Source organism: Aythya fuligula, chromosome 4, assembly GCF_009819795.1.
Source record: "Aythya fuligula isolate bAytFul2 chromosome 4, bAytFul2.pri, whole genome shotgun sequence".
Lineage (NCBI taxonomy): Eukaryota > Metazoa > Chordata > Aves > Anseriformes > Anatidae > Aythya > Aythya fuligula.
The window spans coordinates 35,158,207-35,181,921 of record NC_045562.1 but is presented as its reverse complement, the minus strand read 5'-3'; the positions used below and the strand labels follow the sequence as shown (position 1 = coordinate 35,181,921).

At 37.2% G+C, this 23,715-nt stretch overlaps 2 protein-coding genes across 4 annotated transcripts in view; one reads left to right on the top strand and one right to left on the bottom strand.

The window, feature by feature from the left end:
• ANAPC10 (anaphase promoting complex subunit 10) overlaps nucleotides 1–7,882 on the bottom strand; it is a 102,863-nt gene extending 94,981 nt beyond the window's left edge. The window contains exons 1-3 of one of the 3 annotated variants that reach the window (XR_004253219.1): nucleotides 7,507–7,881; nucleotides 2,046–2,162; nucleotides 591–681 (exon numbers count right to left, since the gene is read on the bottom strand). Coding sequence is in view for 2 of the 3 variants with exons in the window: in XM_032186683.1 (XP_032042574.1) it covers nucleotides 591–681; nucleotides 2,046–2,160 (206 nt within the window). In the remaining variant the exon portion in view is untranslated. Of the gene's footprint in view, nucleotides 1–590; nucleotides 682–2,045; nucleotides 2,163–7,506 lie in introns of all 3 variants that reach the window. The other 2 variants (XM_032186683.1, XM_032186682.1) reach the window with 2 other exon arrangements.
• Nucleotides 7,883–7,972: 90 nt separating this feature from the next.
• Nucleotides 7,973–23,357, top strand: ABCE1 (ATP binding cassette subfamily E member 1). The gene is made up of 18 exons (XM_032186681.1): nucleotides 7,973–8,085; nucleotides 12,419–12,586; nucleotides 13,121–13,206; nucleotides 13,717–13,814; nucleotides 14,186–14,303; nucleotides 16,163–16,300; nucleotides 16,463–16,532; nucleotides 17,625–17,721; nucleotides 18,541–18,630; nucleotides 18,996–19,117; nucleotides 19,797–20,018; nucleotides 20,488–20,547; nucleotides 20,632–20,690; nucleotides 20,854–20,964; nucleotides 21,067–21,209; nucleotides 21,298–21,420; nucleotides 22,454–22,565; nucleotides 22,807–23,357. Exons 2-18 carry the CDS (start codon nucleotides 12,484–12,486, stop codon nucleotides 22,852–22,854), a joined length of 1,800 nt encoding a protein of 599 aa, XP_032042572.1. The 5' UTR covers nucleotides 7,973–8,085; nucleotides 12,419–12,483; the 3' UTR covers nucleotides 22,855–23,357.
• The last annotated feature ends 358 nt before the right edge of the window (nucleotides 23,358–23,715 follow it).

The following is a 23,715-nucleotide window of genomic DNA, read 5'->3' as shown; positions in this document are numbered from 1 at the left end:
CAGATCTTCTTCACACATTAGATAACGCACACATAATAGATTTTCACTATTATCCTTCACCTGTCTTCTGAACTTGCATTATACCAAAAACTACAACAAAAGGTCAAAATGCCAAATAAGCGCTTATATGTGATGAAACATATGCTTCGCTTATCAAATATGGGCTCTACTACTATACCAAAAGAATAGTCAAGGTGACTCAAAAAGCCAGTCTTGTCAATCACAGCAGAATAAAACAGGAAAAGGTTTCTCAATCAGTTGCTAAATACAGGACTACTTTAAACACAGTCAGCTACCCTTCAAATCACAGCCTATGACAGAAAAAGTCAAGATTCAAATGTCACCCTATGTAGGTAAATGTGAAACTGCTACAAATGGAATTAAAGATTCCTTTTTGTTGCTCATTTAGGGATTCAGTAGCTATAACAATTTCAAAAAAAAAAAAAAAAACACTTTTTTTCATAAACACTGTAAGGTAACACAGGACTAGTTCAATAGTCCACACACTTCCCAAGTCCCAGTCTTGGTGAATAGTCATCCACACAAAGTTAAGCGAAACATTCTAACCCATACAGAGTAATTTTTAATACCTAAACTGGATGTTCACCAAATGAGGCTGCGATCCATCTGACTGCCAGTAAGTTTCTAGATTATCATCTCTTAACTGATCCACTCCAAATCCTAAGAAAAAGAAAAGGTGATAATCTTGAATATTCTTTATCTGTGATATAATCACAGACTTTTTTTTTTTACAGCTTTTACAAACTAAAACACATTTTAAACTATAACATAAGAAAATATTTCTAAAGATTCAAGTTGTACTTGTGACAGAACTAAAACGGGTGTCTGTCAATAAAAACGCAGTGCTACAGTGTCTTTATGTTCTATCTCCTATTGATATCTGAGGGGTGGTTGTTACCTTTCAACATGTCCTGGAATTCCAAATGTTAAGAAATAATTCATAATTGCAAGAACAATACTTTATGATTTCTACCTATTCTATAATTGAACTAATGAACTACATGAAAAGCATAGACTCATTAAGGTTGGAAAAGACCTTCAAGATCATCTGGTCCAACCACCACTAACAGATCATTCAATTATTACAAAATTTTAGCAAATATAACTTTTTTTTACAAGCCATTTCTTGGAATATTTTTAAAGTTAGTAGCTAGAACAAGCAATAGCTGCCAAAACCAATATTCATAAAAGCAGTCACATTTAAAGAAACAACTCTGAACATTTATTTTTCCATTCCCTCATTACCTACCTTTCTACTAATCACATCATTAATAACTGCCCTCAAAAGCTGCAGTTTTAATTTAGCAGAGGCAGTTTTATCTTCAATAAGAAATCTTTGTTCCATTTGAAGTGACAGAGCCATATGATGTTTTTCTTCAAATAAGAGACACCAGCACATCAGACCAGCCTGAGTGCAATGTTGCAGTATGAAGTGATCACTGACACTAGACTGCAGATAGGTATCAGATCAGCACCCAACAGCTGTTTCCAAAATAGCAGCTCAACCACTTCAAATGAAAAGAACAGATTTGCAGATATTTTGAGCAGGTGTAAACTATCACTAATGATATCTCAGCAACATTTACAATGGCTTCATTTTACTTGCAGGATTTTAGAGAGCTACGCAAAGTCTGGATGGAATATTTATGTTGGCTAACTGCATAGATTGTTTGTCTGACTTAAAATCAAAGATACTTGGTCAAAATGCCAAACTACAGAAATAATTACACAGTGCTTACACAGTTCAGTTTGTTCACTGAACAAGTAAAAATACAGTTTAGTTTAAAATCAGCAAAAGCTCTGTTTTGCTAATGTGACATATTTCTTAATTTTAGGGTTTCTAATATAGTTATAACTCTTTCAAATTGCATCAAACTAGGCTTTTTTTTTTTAATGACACCCTCCTAATAATTTACATTACAGCAATTCTACTGCTACACTCTGCATGTACGACTTCTTATCAAAACATAACCCATTACATTTTCTAAGAATAATTTACATAGAATCATACGTTGTGATTCTACCTGGTTTACAAGACGAAAGTGACCAAACTGCTTGTGATCCTATTTCTCTAACAGTACCAGTCCTCTCCAACTGCTTTGGATCAGCACCAGGTGGTGTCTTGTTTGGGGTAGTCATTTCTAATAAAAAAAACAAGCAAACAAGTTAGTTGACATATTTTAAGGCTGATGGGAAAACTAAAGGATTGTATTTGTTCATATAGAAGATTTAATTCTTTGACCTCAAACTTGTATAAACCATATATTCTATAAACTATCATAGATTCAATATTTAAACCTTGCAAATATGAGGTTCCACATGTATGCAAAAAATTGTCTGTGTAAAAATAGGTTGTACACTGGCAACATTCTTAAGTTACATTACTTGTATCATTCTTTACACAAATACAGAATTAGTTATTGTTTCATTTTGGGGGTTTTAGGAAGTTTTTGTTTCCAAGACAAATGGAAACAGACCCTTTTGATTTAAAGGCTAGCACTACAATTTCATTTTCTGTCCTAGCACACACACAAGTTTTCCTAATCTCCAAGTTCAGAGTCTAGAGCAAACCAGTCTTCCTTGAGATACTTCTTAAAAATAGGAAAGGAAAATTTGAATAAATCATTTAGTCCTTTATTTGGAAGAGACTGGTCATTGCCACATGCATCCATGGTCCATTTACTTAACTTCACAAGTTCATCTAGAATCACTAACCTGTGACTTACACTGCTCAAGTAATCATTCAGTCTCACACCTGGCCTACTGCCATATAGAAGTTGTTGTTCTTCATGTCATGTAGAGGACCTTACTACTGCCGAGGAAATAGCTTTAAAGGCTTTCTTTCCCAGCCCATCCTCCCTCCCCCCCCCCCCCAAAAAAAAAAAAAAAAGGATTCCAAAGAAACAAATTCCATGCAAGGAATCAAAAGCCTAAGACTAAATGTAAAGCACTCAAGAGTCAACGAATTAGACTTGACTTCTAATCCTTTGCTTATATGCATGACAGCATATTATGCTCTGCTAAATCACAAAAAAAAAAAAAAAAAAAAAAAGACTTCCAGCACCCCACCTAGACAGAGATTCTGAACTAGTTTGGCAGCCACAGAATCCAGACCTTACCCACTACAGAAGCAATACAAGCCATAGACAAAAACAATATTTTCCAATATAAGAATATTTCTGCAGCTAAAAACTTTATTGAACACCAGAAATTCAAGTTCTGTAGTATATATTTGTCTGCACCAAAGATTTTCTATTGGCCTTTGCCTAATGTTTAATTTTGCAGAATGACTACCAGTTTTTTTGTTTATGACTCATTCAGATATAAGATTGCAGTCCTGACCACCATTAAAAAAAAAATAAGAAACAATTACATATGTAGTAAAACCTTAGCATTGATGACAGCAACTATTGCAGAGGACCACAAACAAAATGCCTTGCTCAAATATCATCATCTTGGAAAAAAATGAGTAGAATGCTACACATCCAATTCAATCCCAAATATCCTGTATATACTCGTATAATTCACAGATCTACAAATTCTAAAAACATCACAAAGTTTTCCTACAAAATTTGTGTTCAAAAGCTAAACGGTATTAAGAAAAAATGAAATGGACAAACCATTTAGCCACTAGCTAGACACTAACAGAAATCTTTGCTCCCCATTGTATTTAAGTATTGTGTTATCCTTTTAAAAAAGAAAAAAACGTTATCAGATGTTTATTGAGTCCTTAAAATGTAGCTGTGCTCTGATGAATTGGCTACACTGCAAATCCAATGGGTTTTCATGTCTAGAACAGATCATAGACCATAGCAGAAAATAACTTACTCTAGTAGCTACTTAGGACAACTTTGTTTTATATTTACTGATAGCAACTTCAATCAAATACAGTATTACAAATTTTCTTTTGAGAATTTAAAACTGTCTTGGAAAAAGTTACGTAACACTTGTTTTGGGGTTATCTGAAAAATAAACATTTTTGTCCCAATAACCAAAACTCAAGTTATCTTTATTAATCATTGAGGAGATTACATGTATTTTCTTAAGAACTTTAAAACTCAAATCACCTATTTGTCCAAAGTGTTCAAAATCCCTGAATGAACAACATGCTGAGATTTCTTACAAGGTTTAGGGCACACAGAGAAGTCCTAAACAACTTTGTATTGCTTTGGTTCAGAGTTTTGAGGCGTACATGCTGGGGATCTGAAACGGACAGTGAGAATCACTGACAAATCAGTCACAGATCACAGACAAGTGATAATGAAAGACTGAAAACCTTCATCGTGTGAACTAATGAGTTGGACTAATCCAGTCAGTTTTTCATGACTGAAGCTGTTTAACCAGCTTTGTAACAATACATTCTAGATAGCTTTGCTGAAGCTTCCTAATAAAAAGAAGTTTAAAAGCAAGAAAGGCAATAGAAGTACAAGGGAAAATAATACAAGCCAACTCACTCAAAAAAAAAAAAAAAAACACTTTTTGACATTTTACTAGAAGTACAAATTCCTTATTTTGGGAAAGACACAAATAGTTACTACTAAAAATAAAACCACACTTGCATTTGAATTAAGTCACCAAATTAGAAAAAAAAAAAAAAGAATCTTAGTCTGAGAAGACAATGGAATGAGAAGAACACAATGGTTTTCTTTTTTTTCCCCCCAAGCTCTGGAGAAAATAAGCAGTCTGTCTAGAAGCCTTTCTACTTAGTATGTGCTAAAAATGGAAAGACATATCGCATCTATAGAGGCATTGGCTGGAAACATCTTCAATTTTCCAATCCAGTTATTCCAAATGATCATTAGTAGGCTTGCCGTTTCTTTAATTGCAACGTGAACATATTATTAACTCAATGATATAATCAATGTCACACTTTCATTTTGCTGCTCTCCAGTAGCAAAGTATGCTTCCTTTAATTAAAGCAAGAAAGCTGAGCTTCTTAACCCAGCCTGAACTCTATCCCTCAGCATCTTCCTTAGAAAAGTTAGCTCTTTCCTGGAGGACCTCCGCATGAAATAACCATTAAACCCAATTTAACAGAAGTATTTTATAAACACAACGAAGTGGATTTAGATGGTTCAAGCATTCTACTATTCATAATCAAAGCAGATAAGTCATTCTGATTATAACACTGTAAGACATTTAGAAGATGCACACCTGAAAGCAAACCTTTCACAAAACATACACTCTTGCATCACACTGAAGAAGGGACAGAAAAAGATACATATTGACCCTTTCTTTTCATACCCAAGCTCAATGAAAACTTTGCAGATTATCAAGCAGACTTCTCAAAGTACAATTTCTAATTCCACCTTGTTAGCACACAAAGGCTTAAAACGCACACCTGTAAGGATCTTTGAGAGACCAGACTATAACCATCAGACATCTGTCCAGCCATTCACATTCCTCTCACAGAGCCAGCTTCAGTATTTTATCTCCTTGCAAACAGTTTTGCTTTAACATCCAACCCATGTTATCTTCTTAAAAACAAGCATGATTTCTTCTCTTGTTTTACGGAGAGCTCAAGGACTAGTTTATCACTAACACTTATGTAGCAGCCTTTTTTTTTTTTTTTAAACCAAATTTACTTTGTTTCCTTTCTAGAAGAGTGCCTATGCCACTCAGTTTTCTTGAAAAATGAAGTCTTGCAAAACAAATATTTTTGCAGGGTCTAAAAGATCTACATACTATGGTTAAAAAACAATGGCATACCACTTTAACAAAGGTTCTTACTCAAATAACATCATATTGTTAATATGTCATTTACTACACAATACAGCATTCAGACACTTTTGCAGATACTGTTTGCTATTCAGTAACACCTTTTCCATTTCTGCCTTTGACATTTTGTCCCTGTGTTCAATTCCTCCCTCAGTTGTCATCTCTGTTGAGATTAATTACACTGATTTTGATCATTTTGCTTGCAATCCTTTCTAACTTGTCAATGTACCTGTGTTGTGTTTGCCATGAAAAAAAAAATTGCAAAACAAAACTCCCCAGGAGTTCACAACATCCCTAACAGTGAATTATCTAAACACAGCTTTGAAATCAGTTTTTCAATCAGCTGTACACAGATCTCACAGAAATTATTTTTGACCACATTTCAGTCCTTGCTTTTAACAACATCAACCCAGACAATGGCAGAAACCCTGTAAAACTCAAGAAAAATCACTTAGATTCCATCCTCATTAGAAGTTTGGTCCCAGTTGTTAATAAACCAAAGTAGGCCATCTTCTGTTCACATGTCATTTTTAATTGGCTTCTACTTCCTGACAGTCTTCTCCCAAGCCACCTCCCCATCATCTTCCAAGGGATAAAAACTAGGTTCACTGATCTCTGACTTCCTCACATCATCTGTTGCCACTATTGAAAAAATAAAATCCTAGGTTTGAACTTTTCCAGGCCTCAGAGGTGCAATCAATTTGCGCAAATGCTTAAAATAACCTCCTACAATTCAGAAAACACTTCAGGTAAACCCTTATGTGTACTAGGATGATTTTTATCAACTTCCACTGACTCTCTCACCTAGTTTGCCCCTCCTTTTTTTTTATTATTATTCTGACTGCATTCCCATGGTACCATTACACACAGTAGTAGAAAGTGCCTGACTACAACTTTTACTTCAAAACTGAACAAAGGCAGCACTACTTCACACTTTTTGCAACACACATGAATTAGTCTGTTTTTCTTATTTGTTCTAATGGAAAGGGATTTCATACCTTAGATTGCATGACTTTTATGCTCATTCTATTCATTTTTTTTACCTCATAAGCTCTTCACTGCTCTCATTTTCTTTGTAAAGGCCTTAAAACAACAAAGGGCCGCAAAGATCTCAAGATCTAATCAGAAGCCAGCCCCTTACCATGCTCACTATTTCTATTCAGGTGAAAGAATAAATAAGAATATTTAACGTTCAATTATTAATTTAATATCTAATAATGATAGTAAATGCTCAGAAGCAACCTATTTCAGCAACAACCAGCTCTCCAGTATATTTGTCCGTATTAAGTATAATTATCCATTACATTTATTATTGTCTCAACACCCTTTTGAACACCTGTTACTTTTACTCTGCCTGTTTTAAGTCTCTCTGAGGTAATAGCTTAAACCTTCCAGTGTAAGGACCATAAATACACGTATTACTGAAAACAATGTGAGTAGCCACACATCAAGAAGTATATTAGCAGTTTTTAATATTCGCATGTACACACACCCCTAGTTATTCAAAAACATAAATAAAATATTTGTGAAAGCATATTTAAAATACATTTTTACGGAAAGGCAAGCTTCCAGGGCTATTAGGTCTTAAGCGTTGGTATTGATTACCCGCAGCGTTTATTACCCGCACAGCAAGCAGAGGACGGATGCAGCCTGACAAGCCCGGCTGCTCTCCCTCCAGCCCCCCCGGCTTTTTGTTTTCTTTAACGAGGGCTTCCCTTTATTAATTAATTATCACGTCCCCAGACCGCGGTGCCGCGCTCCACTCACCTCCTCGGGGCTCCCTTCCCGGGCGCTCACCGAGAAGCCGCCAGCCCCGGGGGCAGCCTGGGGACCGAGGAGGAGGAGGAGGAGGAGGAGGAGGAGGAGGAGGAGGAGGAAGGGCTGAGGGGGCGCTGAGGGGAGCGGCGGGGCGCGGAGCCTCTCCGCGGGCTCCCTGCGGGCTCCTCCTCCGCCGGCCCTGTGACCGTTCAACGGCCGCGCACGCGCAGAGCCCGGCGGGGCGCGCGAGCTCGGTTTAAACCACGGCGGGGTTCGGCTGAGTTCGGCCCTGCTCGTCACGGTTCGGCTGGGTTCGTCACGGCTCGGCTGGGTTCGGCAACGTTCGGCAGGGCTCGGCAGGGCTCGGCTCGCCGCCCGCCAGCGGTCAGGGGAGCGAGAGAGCGGAGCCGCGTCCCGCGCCGATGACGTCAGCGCCCCGCACGCCGAGCCCCGTCTCCCCGGCGCGTTGCGGCGCAGGCCCCGCCCTGTGGGGGCGGCGGCCATCTTGGCCGGGCGGCGCGGAGCACGTTGCGCTGGGCTCGGCCGCCCTGCCCCGGCCCCGGGGGCGCCTCACGGCCCCCAGCCTCGGTAAGCGTCCCCGGGGGGGCGTGGGGACACGGCAAGGGGGGTCCCGGTGCTGTTACAGGGGGTGGGGGGGGGAGCGGGGGAGCCGTTGTGGCAGCCGGGCCTCGTCCCCACACGGCGGCAGCGAGCGGGGCCCGGCCGCCTCCTGAGGGAGCCGAGGCCCGGCACGGGCACGGGCAGGCTCCGCAGCTCCTGACGGCCCTTTGTTGGCAGCTGGGGGTTGGGTTTTGGCTGCCGTGTGGCAGCAGAGCCAAACCGGGGGCTGCAGGAGCTGCCTGCGTGGAGAGAGAGGCCCCAACGGCCGGGGGTCCTCCAGGGGAGAGAAGGGATGCGGGGGCTTCCTTATTTTTATTTATTTTTTCCTGGAGAGGTTTTCTCCGCTAAAGGAGAAAGCCGTGCTTTACATCATTTTCAGAAAGTTAGCACGTGGTGGAGAGATTAAGACTTCTTTAAGGGCTGGCAAGGGAGTGGGGTGAGGCCGTTTTCACGAGGTAAGTGTTAATAAACGAATAACCACCAAAAAAAAAAAAAAAAAACACCGGGTAGGGCCTTTCCTGAGGGCCACGGTAGCGTTGTCTCTCAGGAGTGCACGTCGTTACTTCTCCTGCAACTTTCTGTGACTGCCTGCGAGTCCTAACTTCAGTTTCTCCGCTGTGGTTTCCTAGGTCGAAAAAACAAATCCTGCTGTAATTTTCATGTGGCTCGCTGCCAGTTTTGGGGCTTATTCTCCGGCCTTTCATTTCATGTTAAAAGAAAATATTAAAGATTGAATGATAAGTAATGCCATTCAGCACCAGCTGAACACACCCACGCATAATGCTGCGTCAGTGTATTTGAGCATATGCTTTTCATGTTAACGTTGCATTTATTTTCATGTTCGTGTTGTGCCTCATGAGCAATACAAGCTAAGTACAGTCATTAGATATTTCGGCTTGTTTAAAGCTCTTGTAGAACATCTTTTCAGTTTTTAAAACAAATGTCAAAGCCTCAAGCATAGACTCATTCTTAATTTCCTAGTAGATCTTGCTTGTACCAGTGCCACGTACTACTATTTCTGCTTTGACACTTATAAATTTACTGATCTCCCACGTGCAGCTTGAAAGGCTGTTTTCTTGTTCTTTCATTTAAATTTCCTGTGGATATTCTACCTTTTTTTGTTCTTGTGGAGTCACTGTGTGTAGCCCATTACCAATGGATTGAGAGAATTCTTGAGATAAATGAGTTTCGGAGGATGCTACTCGTCCTTATTTCTTTCCTCTGTACTTAGTTTAGATCAGGTGCAGTGTAGTTTAATAAAACATTATTTATTTCTGCAAAGTAACTGAAGTGTGACTCAATTCTGAACACAGCCTTCCTTCGCCACATTTAATTACAGAATCACAGAATTTCTAGGTTGGATCATCTCTGCCTTTTCAGTCTTCATTGACAATTTTTGTTAATGTTTGTATGCTTAATTCTGAGTAATTCAAAGCAATTGCAAATCCTGCTCTGTCATTATTGACTTGGTTCAATTAATTTTCATATAAACTCTAATACCTTTGAGAGAAGAAACAAATATTGGCCTTTCAAGCAAGTACATTTAATGTACTACCTGTAGAAGAAATTTCTGTTGCTTTTGTGGCAGGATAGAATGGTCTTCTTTTGTGTCTTAGACATGACTTAGTGGCTGTATAAGTGTTGTAATTGGACTTACTGGGCAGCTTTAGGGTTCAATAAATGATACTGGCAAAGCATTTAAAACTTTTTTGTTGTTAGCAGTTGTTACTCTTCCTCTCATTTCCTCTCATCCTTTTACCCGTGCCTCTAGTCCGTTGTTCTAGAAACATTACCACTTGTCTCTCCATTAGAATTCATTGATCCAAAATAATGTGTCACTCTGTAGTTAGCAACAAATTAATGGTTTCCTGACTTTGTTGTCAGTTCTTCTTGATTTGGAAAGCAGAAATACAGGTATAAGCTGTATAAATGCTTCTGAATACCAGTTCCTCCTGCTGACTGTACCTAGCAATTACTGCTATTTTGTATTGGAGCATATACATCTTGTTCATGATGCTGACCTGAGTTCTGAGAGGTCTGCTGTCTGCACCATGAAATCTAGACAGTCATATTCAGTGTGTTCAATTAAGTGCCACCAAAGTAACTGCGTATACATATGTAGCTTGAGCTCAGTCTGCTTTTGGACATTTGTTTAATTTGCTCTAAATTGTCAATTCTATCAATTTTTTTTTCTCTTGTGGACAACTATCATCATAGACATCAGAACAGTCTTGGAAATATTGCAGAAGTGACAGAAATTAAAAAGTAAAAAAAAAAAAAAGTTAGCTTTCTGAAAATGATTTAAGACCACTGGAGAAATTTGGATAAGCTGACACTTCGTCATGTAGATGGGAGCAGCAATGCATGATCCCACACCTCCATACTGGTTCTGTAGTTCTGTCTCTTTGAATGTTTGCTACAATTACATCTTTGACTGTTAGACATCCAAAATCTTCATCACATATATTGTTATTTTCCCATATAATTAAGCTCCAAGAAAAGAAATCCATTGGCTGTTTGGTTACTCTAAGAACCAAGGTCTGATTCAGCAATGGATGGCAGTGAAAACTTTTGTCTGTTTATGCCACGGAGATTGGCTGCAAAACTTGTTGAAGTAGATGGCAAAACCAGTTTGTTCCAAGCTGTGTTTGGCTTTGTCTTTTAGAGTGACCAACCCCGTTTTCCTGCTGTGTTGCTTTAAGCCAAGCACCAGGCGGGAAGGGTGGTGGAGAAGTGAAGCTGTCTGGTCTGTTATCTGTGCTGCTCAGGCACTAGTTTAGGAGATTGGGTAGGGTACAGCAGCTTTGTTTGCTAGAGCTTCCTTTTGGAACCCATAGAAATAGCCTGTATGCTAGTTAGAGCCAAGATGACTAGCAGGGAAAGTCCTGCCCAGAAGATGTTACAGTCTGCCTGCTCGAGGTCCTCAGCCACACAGGCCGTGCTGGAGCAAGGGCTCGCCAGGCACTTTCTCTGGGAAACCAAAGAGAGTGAGTGATCCGCCTCCAGGTACTCTGTGTGCTGCACAGGGCTCCTGTGAAGGGCACTAGGACGTGTTCCTGAAGAACGTATTTTTGCCTTATTTGAAACACTGTCAAAATCCATTATTTCCATCTTCTAGAAAATTACCCTGGGTCAAGCATCCTTGCAGATCTTAAGAATAAGTTTCTTGTTTGCAATTGTAAGGAAAATGTATTAAAGTGAGAACTGCAAACCCATTGCTCCATGTCTGCAATGAATGTACCAACCGCTGGACTATGGAGTTGGTCAGTTTCTCTCTCTTACTGGTGTGGATTATGGATACAATCACAATGCTTGCTCTGCCCTATTTTGTCAGTGTGGTCTAATGATATGATACTAAAACATATTTTTAAAAAGCGACTTTATAATGGTCAGTCAGTTTTAATAATACCAATGATGTTACTGAGACTTTTTGTCTTTTTGTAAAAGGTTGTGGATTCAAGAAAAAAATAGAAATATTATAAGTAGAAACTGCCATGATAAATTTGGAGGTGTGACTTGGATTGCATTCGTTTATATCTGACAGATTATCTTTAGGCATTAATTTAAAAGTACTTGGGAAATTGAGAAGAGAAATAAGACCACCAGTATTAAAAGGAAGTACTGAAAATACTCATCGTGGTAACAATTGATTTAAAAACCCAATAACATCCTCATAATACGTATGCCATACACCTGTTGTTTTTGCTTCTTTTAGGATATTGAAGTCACAACCTTTTTTTATATAATAGCCATATGTAGTAAGTAACCTGTAAAGGTTTAGTTTGGTGGGCAAAGATGAACTGGACGTCCAGTAGATGATACTTTGCTTAATCATAAGTGTTGAAATCTTTTTCTTGGAAGCAAGTCCATGTGCAGGTTGTGTGGAAACTGGAAGTATTTCAGGACTCCCTGACGTTACATCTTTGAACCACTAATATGTATTGCACAGAATCAAGATTTCTTCTTGCTATGGCATGCTTTTCTTGGAAACAAACATTCTCAGATGTAATCATGATTTTATTTTGCTGTGGAGAAAAAGGAATGGAATTGAAAGCTAATGTTAAAGATTGTGCAGGGTTTTTTTTGTATAGCAGTACCCTCAGCACTTGTATCTGAGTCTGTTTGCCCTGTTTGCCATCTTGTTTGAAAACTGTCTTGGGAGAGAAAACAGTAATCTTGCTTTTTTTTTTTTTTTTGTCTCTGAACAAAAATGAACTGGTAATAACTTCAGATACATAACTTCAGATATTTCCTGTGCTGTTAGTAATAATGTCCTATCTGGTTTTTGTTTTTCCTTAAGATCTGCAAGACTCCCAGCACTCCTCCTCGTAATTGGTGTATGTGGGTAACCTTAAACTGCGCATCATGGCGGACAAATTAACAAGAATTGCTATTGTCAACCATGACAAGTGTAAGCCAAAGAAATGCCGTCAAGAATGCAAAAAGAGTTGTCCTGTGGTTCGAATGGGTAAGAGATGTAATTTAACCAAGTATTTAAGCATTTGGAGAAGTCCACGGTAATGTTCAGCTGGAAGGGGTTGCTATTTTTTATATATAACTATTTTTTGTTTGTCATTCATGTATTCTTTTTATGAAGACCTTAGAAGTTGAATATAATTGAAATCATGAGCAATTGGTAGCAGTAATTTCACTTTTCAGATTGTCAGTAGCTATTCATGACTATTATAGTCAGCTTCAGTGACTATTCATAGAATCATTGAATCACAGAATGGTTTGGGTTGGAAAGGCCCTTAAAGATCACCTAGTTCCAGCTCCCTGCCATGGGCAGGGACACTTCCCACCAGACCAGGTTGCCCAAAGTCCCATCCAACCTGGCCTTGGACACATCCAGGTGAGGCAATCTATTCTAGTGTCTCACCACCCCCATAGTAAAGATCTTCCTATTAATTGGTTACATGTTCTTCTGTGGAGTTTAGTAGTACTAGCAAGAAATATGATTCACCAGAAACTTTCTTAAGTTGATGTTATTCTTTATCACCAGGAAAACTTTGCATAGAAGTCACATCACAGAGCAAAATAGCATGGATCTCAGAAACACTTTGTATTGGTTGTGGTATTTGCATCAAGGTAAAAGGCTGTTTTATTTGAAGTGATAACATTTCTTTATCATGCTCTTATGTTTAGCAGTGCATATGGTAATTTCATAAAGTAACTTTGAGAATAATCAGACCTTGTTAATTGTTTTTGTCTATATAAAGTACTGTGTCAGGTTACTGAACTGCTTTGGCAGGGGTTGTGGGCTGTGTTTTTTGTAGCTTTGTCTTGGAATGCTTTGCTTCAGGGCAGTAGGAGGGGTTGGTTGGTATTGTGGCAATAGAGATCTAACAGCAGAAGGATGCTCTCCTAAGAGAGATCTGCTGTATGACTTGCTTGCAGTCTAAATTGCTAAGCATTTATCTTGAGAAGTGTGGTATGGAACTTCTTTGGAGTTGAGTAACTAAATGGCAGTGAAGTAATTTTTTGGTAAATATTTGTAAAAGAACTCTTAAGTGCACAGCTAAGTGCAGTACAGGAAATCAGAGAATTTTGTTAATAAATTGTGTGCATAAGTAATACATAAATTTGTTTCAATTACAGAAATGTCCTTTTGGAGCCTTGTCAATTGTTAACTTACCTAGCAACCTGGAGAAAGAAACAACACACAGATACTGTGCCAATGCCTTCAAACTTCACAGGTATTTTATTTTCCAGACCAATGTAAAAGGGACAAAATTTTTCAAGTTTTTGTTAATCTAAGCTAGAAGTTCATATCCCGTTCATGATTATTCACTCAGTAGCTTCATTTTTTAATGTTAATGACAGTTTTTCTTACTTAAACGTCCTATCATTAAGCTGAATTTTAGTACTAGTTTTACAGAATGAGTGTTCCTACTAGTTAAAAACCGTCCTGTTCTATTTTTTTCTTAATCAAGTATTGTTAGGTTAACAAAGTAGGCTAAAATAATCAGCAAGTCTGAAACAGATTTTAATTTTTACTTTACTACTAAATCTTGGTGTCTGATGGCATTAAATCAATATAATCTGAAGTTATCAATATTGCATACAGGTTGCCTATCCCTCGTCCAGGGGAAGTACTGGGATTGGTTGGAACCAATGGTATTGGAAAATCAACTGCCTTGAAAATCCTAGCAGGAAAACAGAAGCCAAATCTTGGAAAATATGATGTATGTATCAGCAATAAAATACAATTGCCGTTACAGATAGCTGTGGTTATACATTTTCACTGAGTTCTCACAATCATTAATGTGGTAGAATTTGCAAGGATAGTGGCACTTTACCTTGTAACAGCCAAAGACCTACTCCACCCTGAAACAATAGAAGAAGGATGGTTTGAAGAGGCTTTTTTTTTTTTTTTTTTTTTTTTTTTCCAAATTCTCTATATCTTTCAAGATAGATAATGGTAGTACTTACAACTCAGTGAAGATGGTTATCAGAAGCACATTTTATTCTTGCAATTACAAGGTTTTTGTTTTTTTTAATACTAGTCTCTTAAAATGTAATCAACTTCCCTCCCCAGCCCATCGCCTTCCCCCCAGCTTACATAATTAACTTATTTCCCACCACGGGATTTAGGTTTTGGAGTTCCCTCTAAGTCTGAATGGTTCTAGTGTCTATGAGCAGCACCATGTATCATTTTCATCTTTTGGGCTTTTTTTTTTTAAAAAAAAAAAAAAAAAATCTTTGATTTTTTTTAAGACCTATAAAAGTATGTGGTTATCATAAGTTGTTGATGATGTTTCCCACTGCAGACTTTAACACTGTTCTGAAAATTATTAGTTTATCTTGTTTAACACCATTGCTATGTCTAAGTATTTAACTGTACAGCAAGCAAGCAAAATAATTTACAAGTTTGTTTATCTACAAAACAAACTACTCCAAAGAGTGAATATTATTACAGAAAAGATGTAAATAATCACTACTGTGACTCTTCTTATCAGGTAGTATTTCAGTTACCACCTACTTACCTTCACATCACCTTGTGGAATGTGTTGATTCTTTTTTTATCTGAAAGATTATCATTTTAATGAATTATCCATTTTATGGCTGTCACTTAGAACTGCAAAGAAATCATTATTTTCCAGCTATATTTTCCATTCTAATTCAAGTTTGGTTTATATTATTTTGTGGACTTCTTGTTTCAGATGGTAGTACTGCAGAAATAGCAAAACTTTTCATTCTTTCAATGTACTTAACGGAATTGCTCCCAAAATCTGACTTCCCTGTGAAGAGCCAAATTATTATGACCACAGAAGCATGTGGTATGAAACAAATGTTACATGTTGCTTCTGCTCCAAAACTTAGGAACCGTTGCCTCTTTGTATTTGCTTGGTTTGAAAATGCGGCAGCTGTATCACTCCGTTTGCGTACTGTTAACCAGCAAAATATTTTAGCACTATTCAAAGTAGTAATGCTGTGCAAAATGGCACTCTGCAGGTTAGGTTGTGTTTTGTTTTTTTTCTTTTTTTTCCCTGGGTGATTGCGCTGAACAGGTTTATTTTGGTTTTGTTAATCAAGATGGGTTTCTTGTAGTTTTTCATTACTTTGTTTCTTGGTTTCCTTGGAAATGTTGGCTGAAAGCAGAGAAGAGTTTTGCAACCAGTTTTTGTTGCATCTTTTGTAGAAGTTGATTGTATCAGTCCAGCCCTTCTCCGGTCAGATAGCTAATGTATCCAGCTATGCAAATCCATAACATCTTTTTTCCCTGAGAGGTAGTTTGTCTTACAGGTTTCTTTAACCTTCTAGGTGCAAATTTAAGATGCTTTTTCTTGGAAGAGCTAATGACAGCACATCTGAAGAAAGAAACAAGTTCTAGCGTTTGACCTCCATTTCTAATTAGTTTATTTTGTTCTTAATGGAAATTTTGTAACAGCTGTTTAGTAACTAGCTTTTATTCAGGCTTTTTTTTTTTTTTTTTTATCTTGCAAGCACATCCTATTTGCTGTGTTGTTTGGAATTGTAATATTAAAAATTTTTAGTGTATGTAAAATGGTATAAGTAAACATAGGCTTTAATTTTGTCACAGGATCCACCTGACTGGCAAGAAATTCTGACTTATTTCCGAGGATCTGAATTACAAAATTATTTCACCAAGATCCTGGAAGATGACCTAAAAGCTATCATTAAACCTCAGTACGTGGACCAGATCCCTAAAGCTGCAAAGGTAAGGAATTTCATTAGCTAAAGGAAAACTGGGGGCTTCTCCTGTAATGATTCTTTTGTATTTCAGGATTTTTATTTATTTTAATGTGAAAAATCCACTGCAGTTTGAAATAATTATTGTTGAAATAATGTTGTTGGGTTTTCTGTATTGCTTTTGTTTTAGGGAACAGTGGGATCAATTCTGGATAGAAAGGATGAAACTAAGACACAAACTGTTGTATGTCAGCAGCTTGGTAAGTAATTTTGTAAGGCCAAACACCAGAGCATCTGAGAAACTGACATTTACTGGGGAAAAAAAAAAAGTTACTGTTAATATAATGGTCAGTTTGAATTTTACCAACTTTAAAAATAAATAAGAAATATGCAAAGATACTTTGCAATAAGGACTAGGGCTTGCTATATGTATTATCTGAACCAATGCCAATAATGCTTTCTAGTGACAAACAACTGACACATGCTAGTTGATAGAATCAAATGCAGTTTCTCTTTCGTGGTAATAATTAAATATGGAAAAAATCCAGTTACCATCTGCTGTTCTTGCTTGATTTACAACTTGAGCAAAATTATAGTATCCTGTGGTGAGAACCATTGCATATAGAAAGTACAATCTAAGCACAAAATAAAACTCTTCAAAAAAGCTATATGTAGTTAGTTACAATGGGAGTAATATTCACTTCTGAGAATCAAGTAATTAATAAGAACATCTGCATAGTCCAGGTAATTATTGTAGGTGTTTTGAATTGTTACCTAAATTCAGGTGTTGCAAAATTACCAACAGGGTTCTTTTTGGTAGAGCTGCGTAGTAAAGGTTCCAATATGTTGTGCCAGCAAGAGTATGGTCTGTGAGCCATGCTTAACTTCTTAGAAATTGTCACATTCTTGAAATTTCTTGCTCATAAAGCTGAGAAGAAAATACTGGCTTCAGCCATTTACTATAATGCTTGGAGGATTTGATTTTCCTGAAAATTAGAACTTTCTAATAAAGTCTAACAAGAAATGATTTAAAAATTGGTACAGTTTCTTTTTAGGGACAGAAGTCAAAACTAAACGTACTGTGGAAAAGCAAATAGGAATGTAATCCTTCTGAATGATAGGAAGCAGCCGTACAAATTAATTAGCTAGTGCTGCAGAGAAGCCATAACCTGTTGTGACTCTTTAAGCATTCAGTCTGTAATAAATTATCCTTACGCTGTTCTTATTTTACTTCTTTCTTTTTTTTCCTCTGTGTAGGATGTCTGCTGTGATTATACATATGTCCATAGGTAATAAACATATGAATTGTTGTGTTGGGTATAACATATCTAAAACTAGCCTCTTATTTGCAGACCTAACCCATCTGAAAGAAAGAAATGTTGAGGACCTTTCAGGAGGAGAACTTCAGAGATTTGCTTGTGCGGTTGTTTGCATTCAGAAGGCTGATATGTATGTTTGATTTACTTCTGTTACACGTTGCTTCTAATAACCTGTCTCATAGTATGGTCCTCTAATTTACATTTATTGTTGAAAATAATACTTTTGTTTGAAGTGTTTGAACAAAAAATAATTGTATTAGCTTTTACAAACTAACTCAGCAGCTTGGATCTATATTTCTTCCATATATGATGTCTTCATTTTGTTTCTATACTTTAATTCATCTCAACAGAAATCTCTAATTTCAGAGAGGTAGCTATTTGACAGTGTACCTCGCTGTAATCATTTTTGAATAAGAAATAGACAAAAATAAGATTCTTCACATATATCGCGACCAGGAAATTTAAAAAAAGCCTGGTCCATCCTTGGATCAAGAAAGCAAGAGCAGAAGACTTAGTTTTCTGTCTTTTTTGTTTGTTTGTTGTTTTGATTTGATGTGGGGGTGGAGAATGTCCTTCTTCCAGTCTCATAGGTCCATTGGTTTGCACTTTTCACTTAAATTGAAGATGAGTCAGAACAGAGTGCATGAGATTCCTAGCTGATTGGTGACTCCCTATAGCACTTGATAACTTTTTCAGAACTTTTGGTGAGCTAAGGCTTAATTCGGCTTGTTCAACAGTTTCATGTTACAGTCATTGGAGATTCAATATATATATCAATTATATACATATATATCAATATATATATCAATTCGGTACATAATACTTGTTTCTTCTCTCAGTATGAAAGTAAGTTTTTGGTTTTGTTTGTTTAGTGGTTGAAATGTTAGTATTAGATTGGAATATGTTGAAGCTTACATTCTCTAAGACTTATTCTTTCTTTTGGGGTTAGCTTCATGTTTGATGAACCTTCGAGCTACCTAGATGTCAAGCAGCGCTTGAAAGCTGCCATTACTATTCGATCCCTAATAAACCCTGACAGGTAAATATAAATTTAAAATATTTTGCTAAACTATAGTAGTAGGTGACTTATTGCAGGGTAAAGAAAAAGGCGGTCTATCTCCCTGTAAATGCTAATTTCTCGGTATGGTACATTAATAGATGTTAAAAATATTCTAATTCAGTAGCATCTTCTTCCTGCACATTTTGAAAATCCGTTTCCCATTGTTTCTGTAGTTACTATTTCAGCATTGGAATATATTATGTATTAAGTAAGTGAAAATTGTGTTGATAGCTTGTGTGTCTGCAAGACTACACTAAAAAGAAGTTAGTGTTTGAAGTAAAGAAACTTGTTTAGAAATGTAGTGATCAAGTAAAAAAAAAAAAAAAAATCTCTGTATTTTTCAGGTACATTATTGTCGTAGAGCATGATCTGAGTGTGCTAGATTATCTCTCTGACTTTATCTGCTGCCTGTATGGTGTGCCAAGTGCTTATGGTGTTGTTACTATGCCTTTCAGCGTAAGAGAAGGTAATTTTTGCCATATTTTGCTTTTTAAACCTACCAAAAAAATCCGTAGAAGAAAAAGGTATCAAAATACTGGTAGTCTATTATGTGAATGTGTTTTTCCTGTTACATAGTACTTTGGTAACTAAAAAATAAGTTTTTTATTCTGTGCAGAAATTTCATTTTTTCTGAACCAAACTTTATAACTCAATCCAAAAGCCTTAATTATAAAAGGCCCTTTGTCGCTTGCTGTAGACATGATTTTGGTACTTTCAGGTGTTTTTGTAGACTGGAGTTAGACAAAAGACTATAAATAGTAAAGAAAGGGCAGGAGACAGTTTGCACAGTACAGAGGTGGGTAGTGTTGAACTGAATTGACCACCCATCTTGCACTGAGATTTAGCAGTAAATTGTTTTGTGAGATCAGGTCCAAAAGCAGTAGTTCCTGTAAACCTTAAACACCCAGTACTCACGACAAGCTTTGAGGAAGAGAGCCTATAGCATTTTTGTATTTTCAGTTAGTTTGTTCATTGAATTTTCATCATTTTCACACTTAAAACAAAATATTTCTTGCTTTTTTGAACATAACCATTTAAAATCCAACCTTCTCCACATCTGCCTGGAATTCACAGCCAAGATCTAAAATCTCTTCTATTTTGCTTTTGTTGTAGGCAGTTTTTAATGATCTTTTCTCCCTTCATAGGCATAAACATTTTCTTAGATGGCTACGTTCCAACTGAAAATCTAAGGTTTCGAGATGCATCTCTGGTATTTAAAGTGGCTGAGACAGCTAATGAAGAAGAGGTTAAAAAGATGTGTATGTACAAATACCCAGGAATGAAAAAAAAGATGGGAGAATTTGAACTATCCATTGTAGCTGGAGAATTCACAGATTCTGAAATAATGGTGATGTTAGGGGAAAATGGTAAGTGAAATTTTTGTGGAAGTGATTCCTACAGCCCTAAAAACTTTCCTGAAGCCTTTCTACAGCCTGGGAGCCAGGCTTCTAAATTACTGGTTTTAAGTCCAGTTGAAGTGCCCATTTCCTAGTGAAGATGTCTGTGCCATGAGCTTCCTCTATATGCAGTGGGAGCTTGAAGTTAATGAATGTTAATGATGCTATTGTCTTGATTTGTTACCCCATTTTAAGAACTTCAGTTGGCAGGATGATGATGATTAACCTAGTGAGCATAGCTGCATGTCTAGACTACTATAGCATTAGATACCTGCGATTTGAAAAAAGCAAGTACTAATTGCTTGAAATAAACAGAGGAATTCTCTTTAATTTTTAAATGTGTTCTTCACTAAGTATTTTGTTGTATCACTGACTTAATTGCTATAAGGCTAAGTTATTTAAAGTGTCTTAAATACATGTAACTTGCATTTTATTTTAGGAACTGGCAAAACTACATTTATCCGAATGCTTGCAGGAAGACTTACACCTGATGAAGGAGGTAGTACTTAATAGATCAGTTGAAACCTATTTTGAAGATACTGGAGAGACTCTTGTTTTCATTATAAATTTTCTCTCTTTATAGGTGAGGTCCCAATTCTAAATGTCAGCTACAAGCCACAGAAGATCAGTCCTAAATCTACAGTATGTTTAAGCCTTATTTGTTAAGTACTGTGTTTTCTGCAAAAAGTATGTTGTTAGTACACAGGTAGAATGTCTTTATGCCTAGAACAGTTAGGAAGGTTTTGTTCTTATTTTCTTATAGTGGGGCATGTAAAACTAAGCAGCAAAATTTCTATTTTGATAGGGAAGTGTCCGTCAGCTGCTGCATGAGAAGATAAGAGATGCCTATACGCACCCCCAGTTTGTAACTGATGTAATGAAACCTCTTCAAATAGAAAACATCATTGACCAGGAGGTATTAATGGCCTGAGACAACATACAACTTTTAATTCAGGTAACAGTTGAGCATCAAAAAGGAAATATGGCTCACTGTTCTCTTCTCTCCTCCTCTTACTAGGTTCAGACGTTGTCTGGTGGTGAGTTGCAGCGTGTTGCATTAGCTCTTTGTCTTGGTAAACCTGCGGATGTCTACCTAATTGATGAACCGTCAGCATATTTGGACTCTGAACAACGTCTAATGGCTGCTAGAGTCATGAAACGGTAAAGTATACACAGCAGGGAAAATATTTGAATTTTACAGTAGCTTTGCAATCATTCTACATTTAGGTATCTCTCAATTTTCTTTCAGTTTCATTCTCCATGCTAAGAAAACAGCTTTTGTGGTAGAACATGACTTTATCATGGCTACGTATCTTGCTGATCGTGTGATTGTTTTTGATGGCGTTCCCTCCAAGAACACAGTTGCGAACAGGTAAGGGACTTGTTTGGATTAGTAAGCAATATAGAAGATGACAAAACAGAAATAAACTGTTTATCAGAAGCATTAACAAAAATGAGGTGAAGTATCCTTGCCTATGGAAACTTACACTGCAATTAAAGTCAAGTAAGGCAGAAAGGGCTAGACTAGCTCCTGGCTTATACCAGCCTTAAGAAACAGCACAGCAATTAAATTGCAGTTGGAGAAGTCAGGGGCATCAGTTGGGAAGAATGAAAAAAGGGCTGACTGTAACCTGAGTATGCTTACGGAAACTGACTTCCAGATGTAGTAGAGAACTAAGGCTATTCCTGGCACATATGCAAATATTATGTGAAGTACAAGTCTTGACAGCAACACAGAAACACCACAGACAGTGTGCATTATATTGTCGAGTATAAAGGTGTCCTTCTTACGCTTCTTTTTGTTCCTGTAAACAATTCCAAGTAAATTATGGGAACTTGGAGGAGTAGCCCTGTTAGAAACTAGACTTTTGGACCAGTGTAATTATCAAGTACTTAATAGGAGCTAGATGAAATACAGACTAGTACATATGAAGACCACTGTTTTTCTGATGGCATTCCTCCTAGGTCTAAACTTGTTTGAATTAAGGAACAAAATCAAATCACATACCTACTACTTCTCAGCATCACATATTATGATTTTTGTTACACTTTGCTATTGGTGCAACTTCATTTTTTTCCTTTAATGCAAGTAAACGTGTGCCAACACAGAACTGTGTATATTAAGTGAAAAGGTGGCAAAGGTAGCAGTGTGAAGACTTGTAGTGATGTGCTGGGATCTTGCTGAAAGATGGTAGTTAGTTATTAACTTCTCGTTCGCTACATTTATCTGAAAATGTAGCATATCCTGGTATGCCAAATACCAGCTTGCAGAACTGAACAAGCTCAGGATTGAAATTGAAGCTGTCTCTTAACTACAGGCTTTCTGACCTGTACAAGTTATAGAACTTCTGGAAATTTGTTTGGGAATTGTGAGTGCTGTTTCTAACATTCTCCTCTCCTAACAGTCCTCAGACTCTTTTGGCTGGAATGAATAAGTTTTTATCTCAACTTGAAATCACTTTCAGAAGAGACCCTAACAACTACAGACCAAGAATAAACAAACTCAATTCAATCAAGGTAAGTGAGAAGCACCTTTACAGTGAGGAAGCCATGACAGTTTAACATTGACTAAGATTTTAATATAAGGAACAAAAGGAAGACCCATCTGCTGTTTTTGCTGTGCTGGAGAACAGCACAAGGAATGAGTATGAAAGTAATAAGGACAGTAGAAAGGAATTTAGACAGGCATGGTGTAGTTAAAATAGTCTTTGGCATACTTGAACATAGCTTAAGTAATACTGATTTTTTTCTTCCCCAGGATGTGGAACAAAAGAAGAGTGGAAACTACTTTTTCTTGGATGACTAAATGTTGAATCTGAGCATCTTTTGTAACTGGCATATAAAGAAACACATACTGAAATTAATACTTGTGGATAAGAAGGCTCAATCAGGTTTTAGAACAATTCATCTTCTGGAGTTTAAAGTTTCTTGCTGCGTGTAACATCTGAGATCAGTAGCAGTGTATAAATTCTAGGCTGTGTAAAACTGCCACTTTCTATTTGGTGACATAGCCCTATTTTCAGTGTTATAATTCAAAATAGACCATCTTGAATTGTGCAAATGAGTCTCCAGCTTTTTCAAAATTTAAGGGAGGTTTTCGATATGTTCTACCTACTCATGTACCAAGTGCTGACTGGACTTCCCCCTTTTTGAAAATCCTTGAAGCTGTTTTCTGTCCAAGATACGGAGACTTACCATGAATGTCAAGATACAGAAGATACTCTAATTTTAAAAATGCTGAATCTCTCTGGATGAGGGTTTCATAAATAAATATCCTCCTAACTTAGTTGTTTTGTGATACAATGCAAACATTCTTCAATCTTTAATTCAGCAACATCTGTGTATTTATGCTGTCATGCACACAGTCTCAGATTACAGAAAGAAAAGACTGAGTACAACAACGTACCTGTTACAGTGTAAAGATATCTACACTTCCAAGTCCTCTGCCCCTGTGCATCTTCTCAGACCCAGTTACAGAATAATCTGTTAAATACTAAAATCCTTTCAAGTTTCACTTATGCAGGGTTGAGGCAGGTAATGTTTCTCATTGCTTTGATTTACCCACTCTGCAGTATACTATGGGAACTAGGTATTTAGGCAGTAAACCTGTCTTAAAGTACTGACCACTCATCAACACAACCTTCCTCCTGCACTGTTCTACAATACA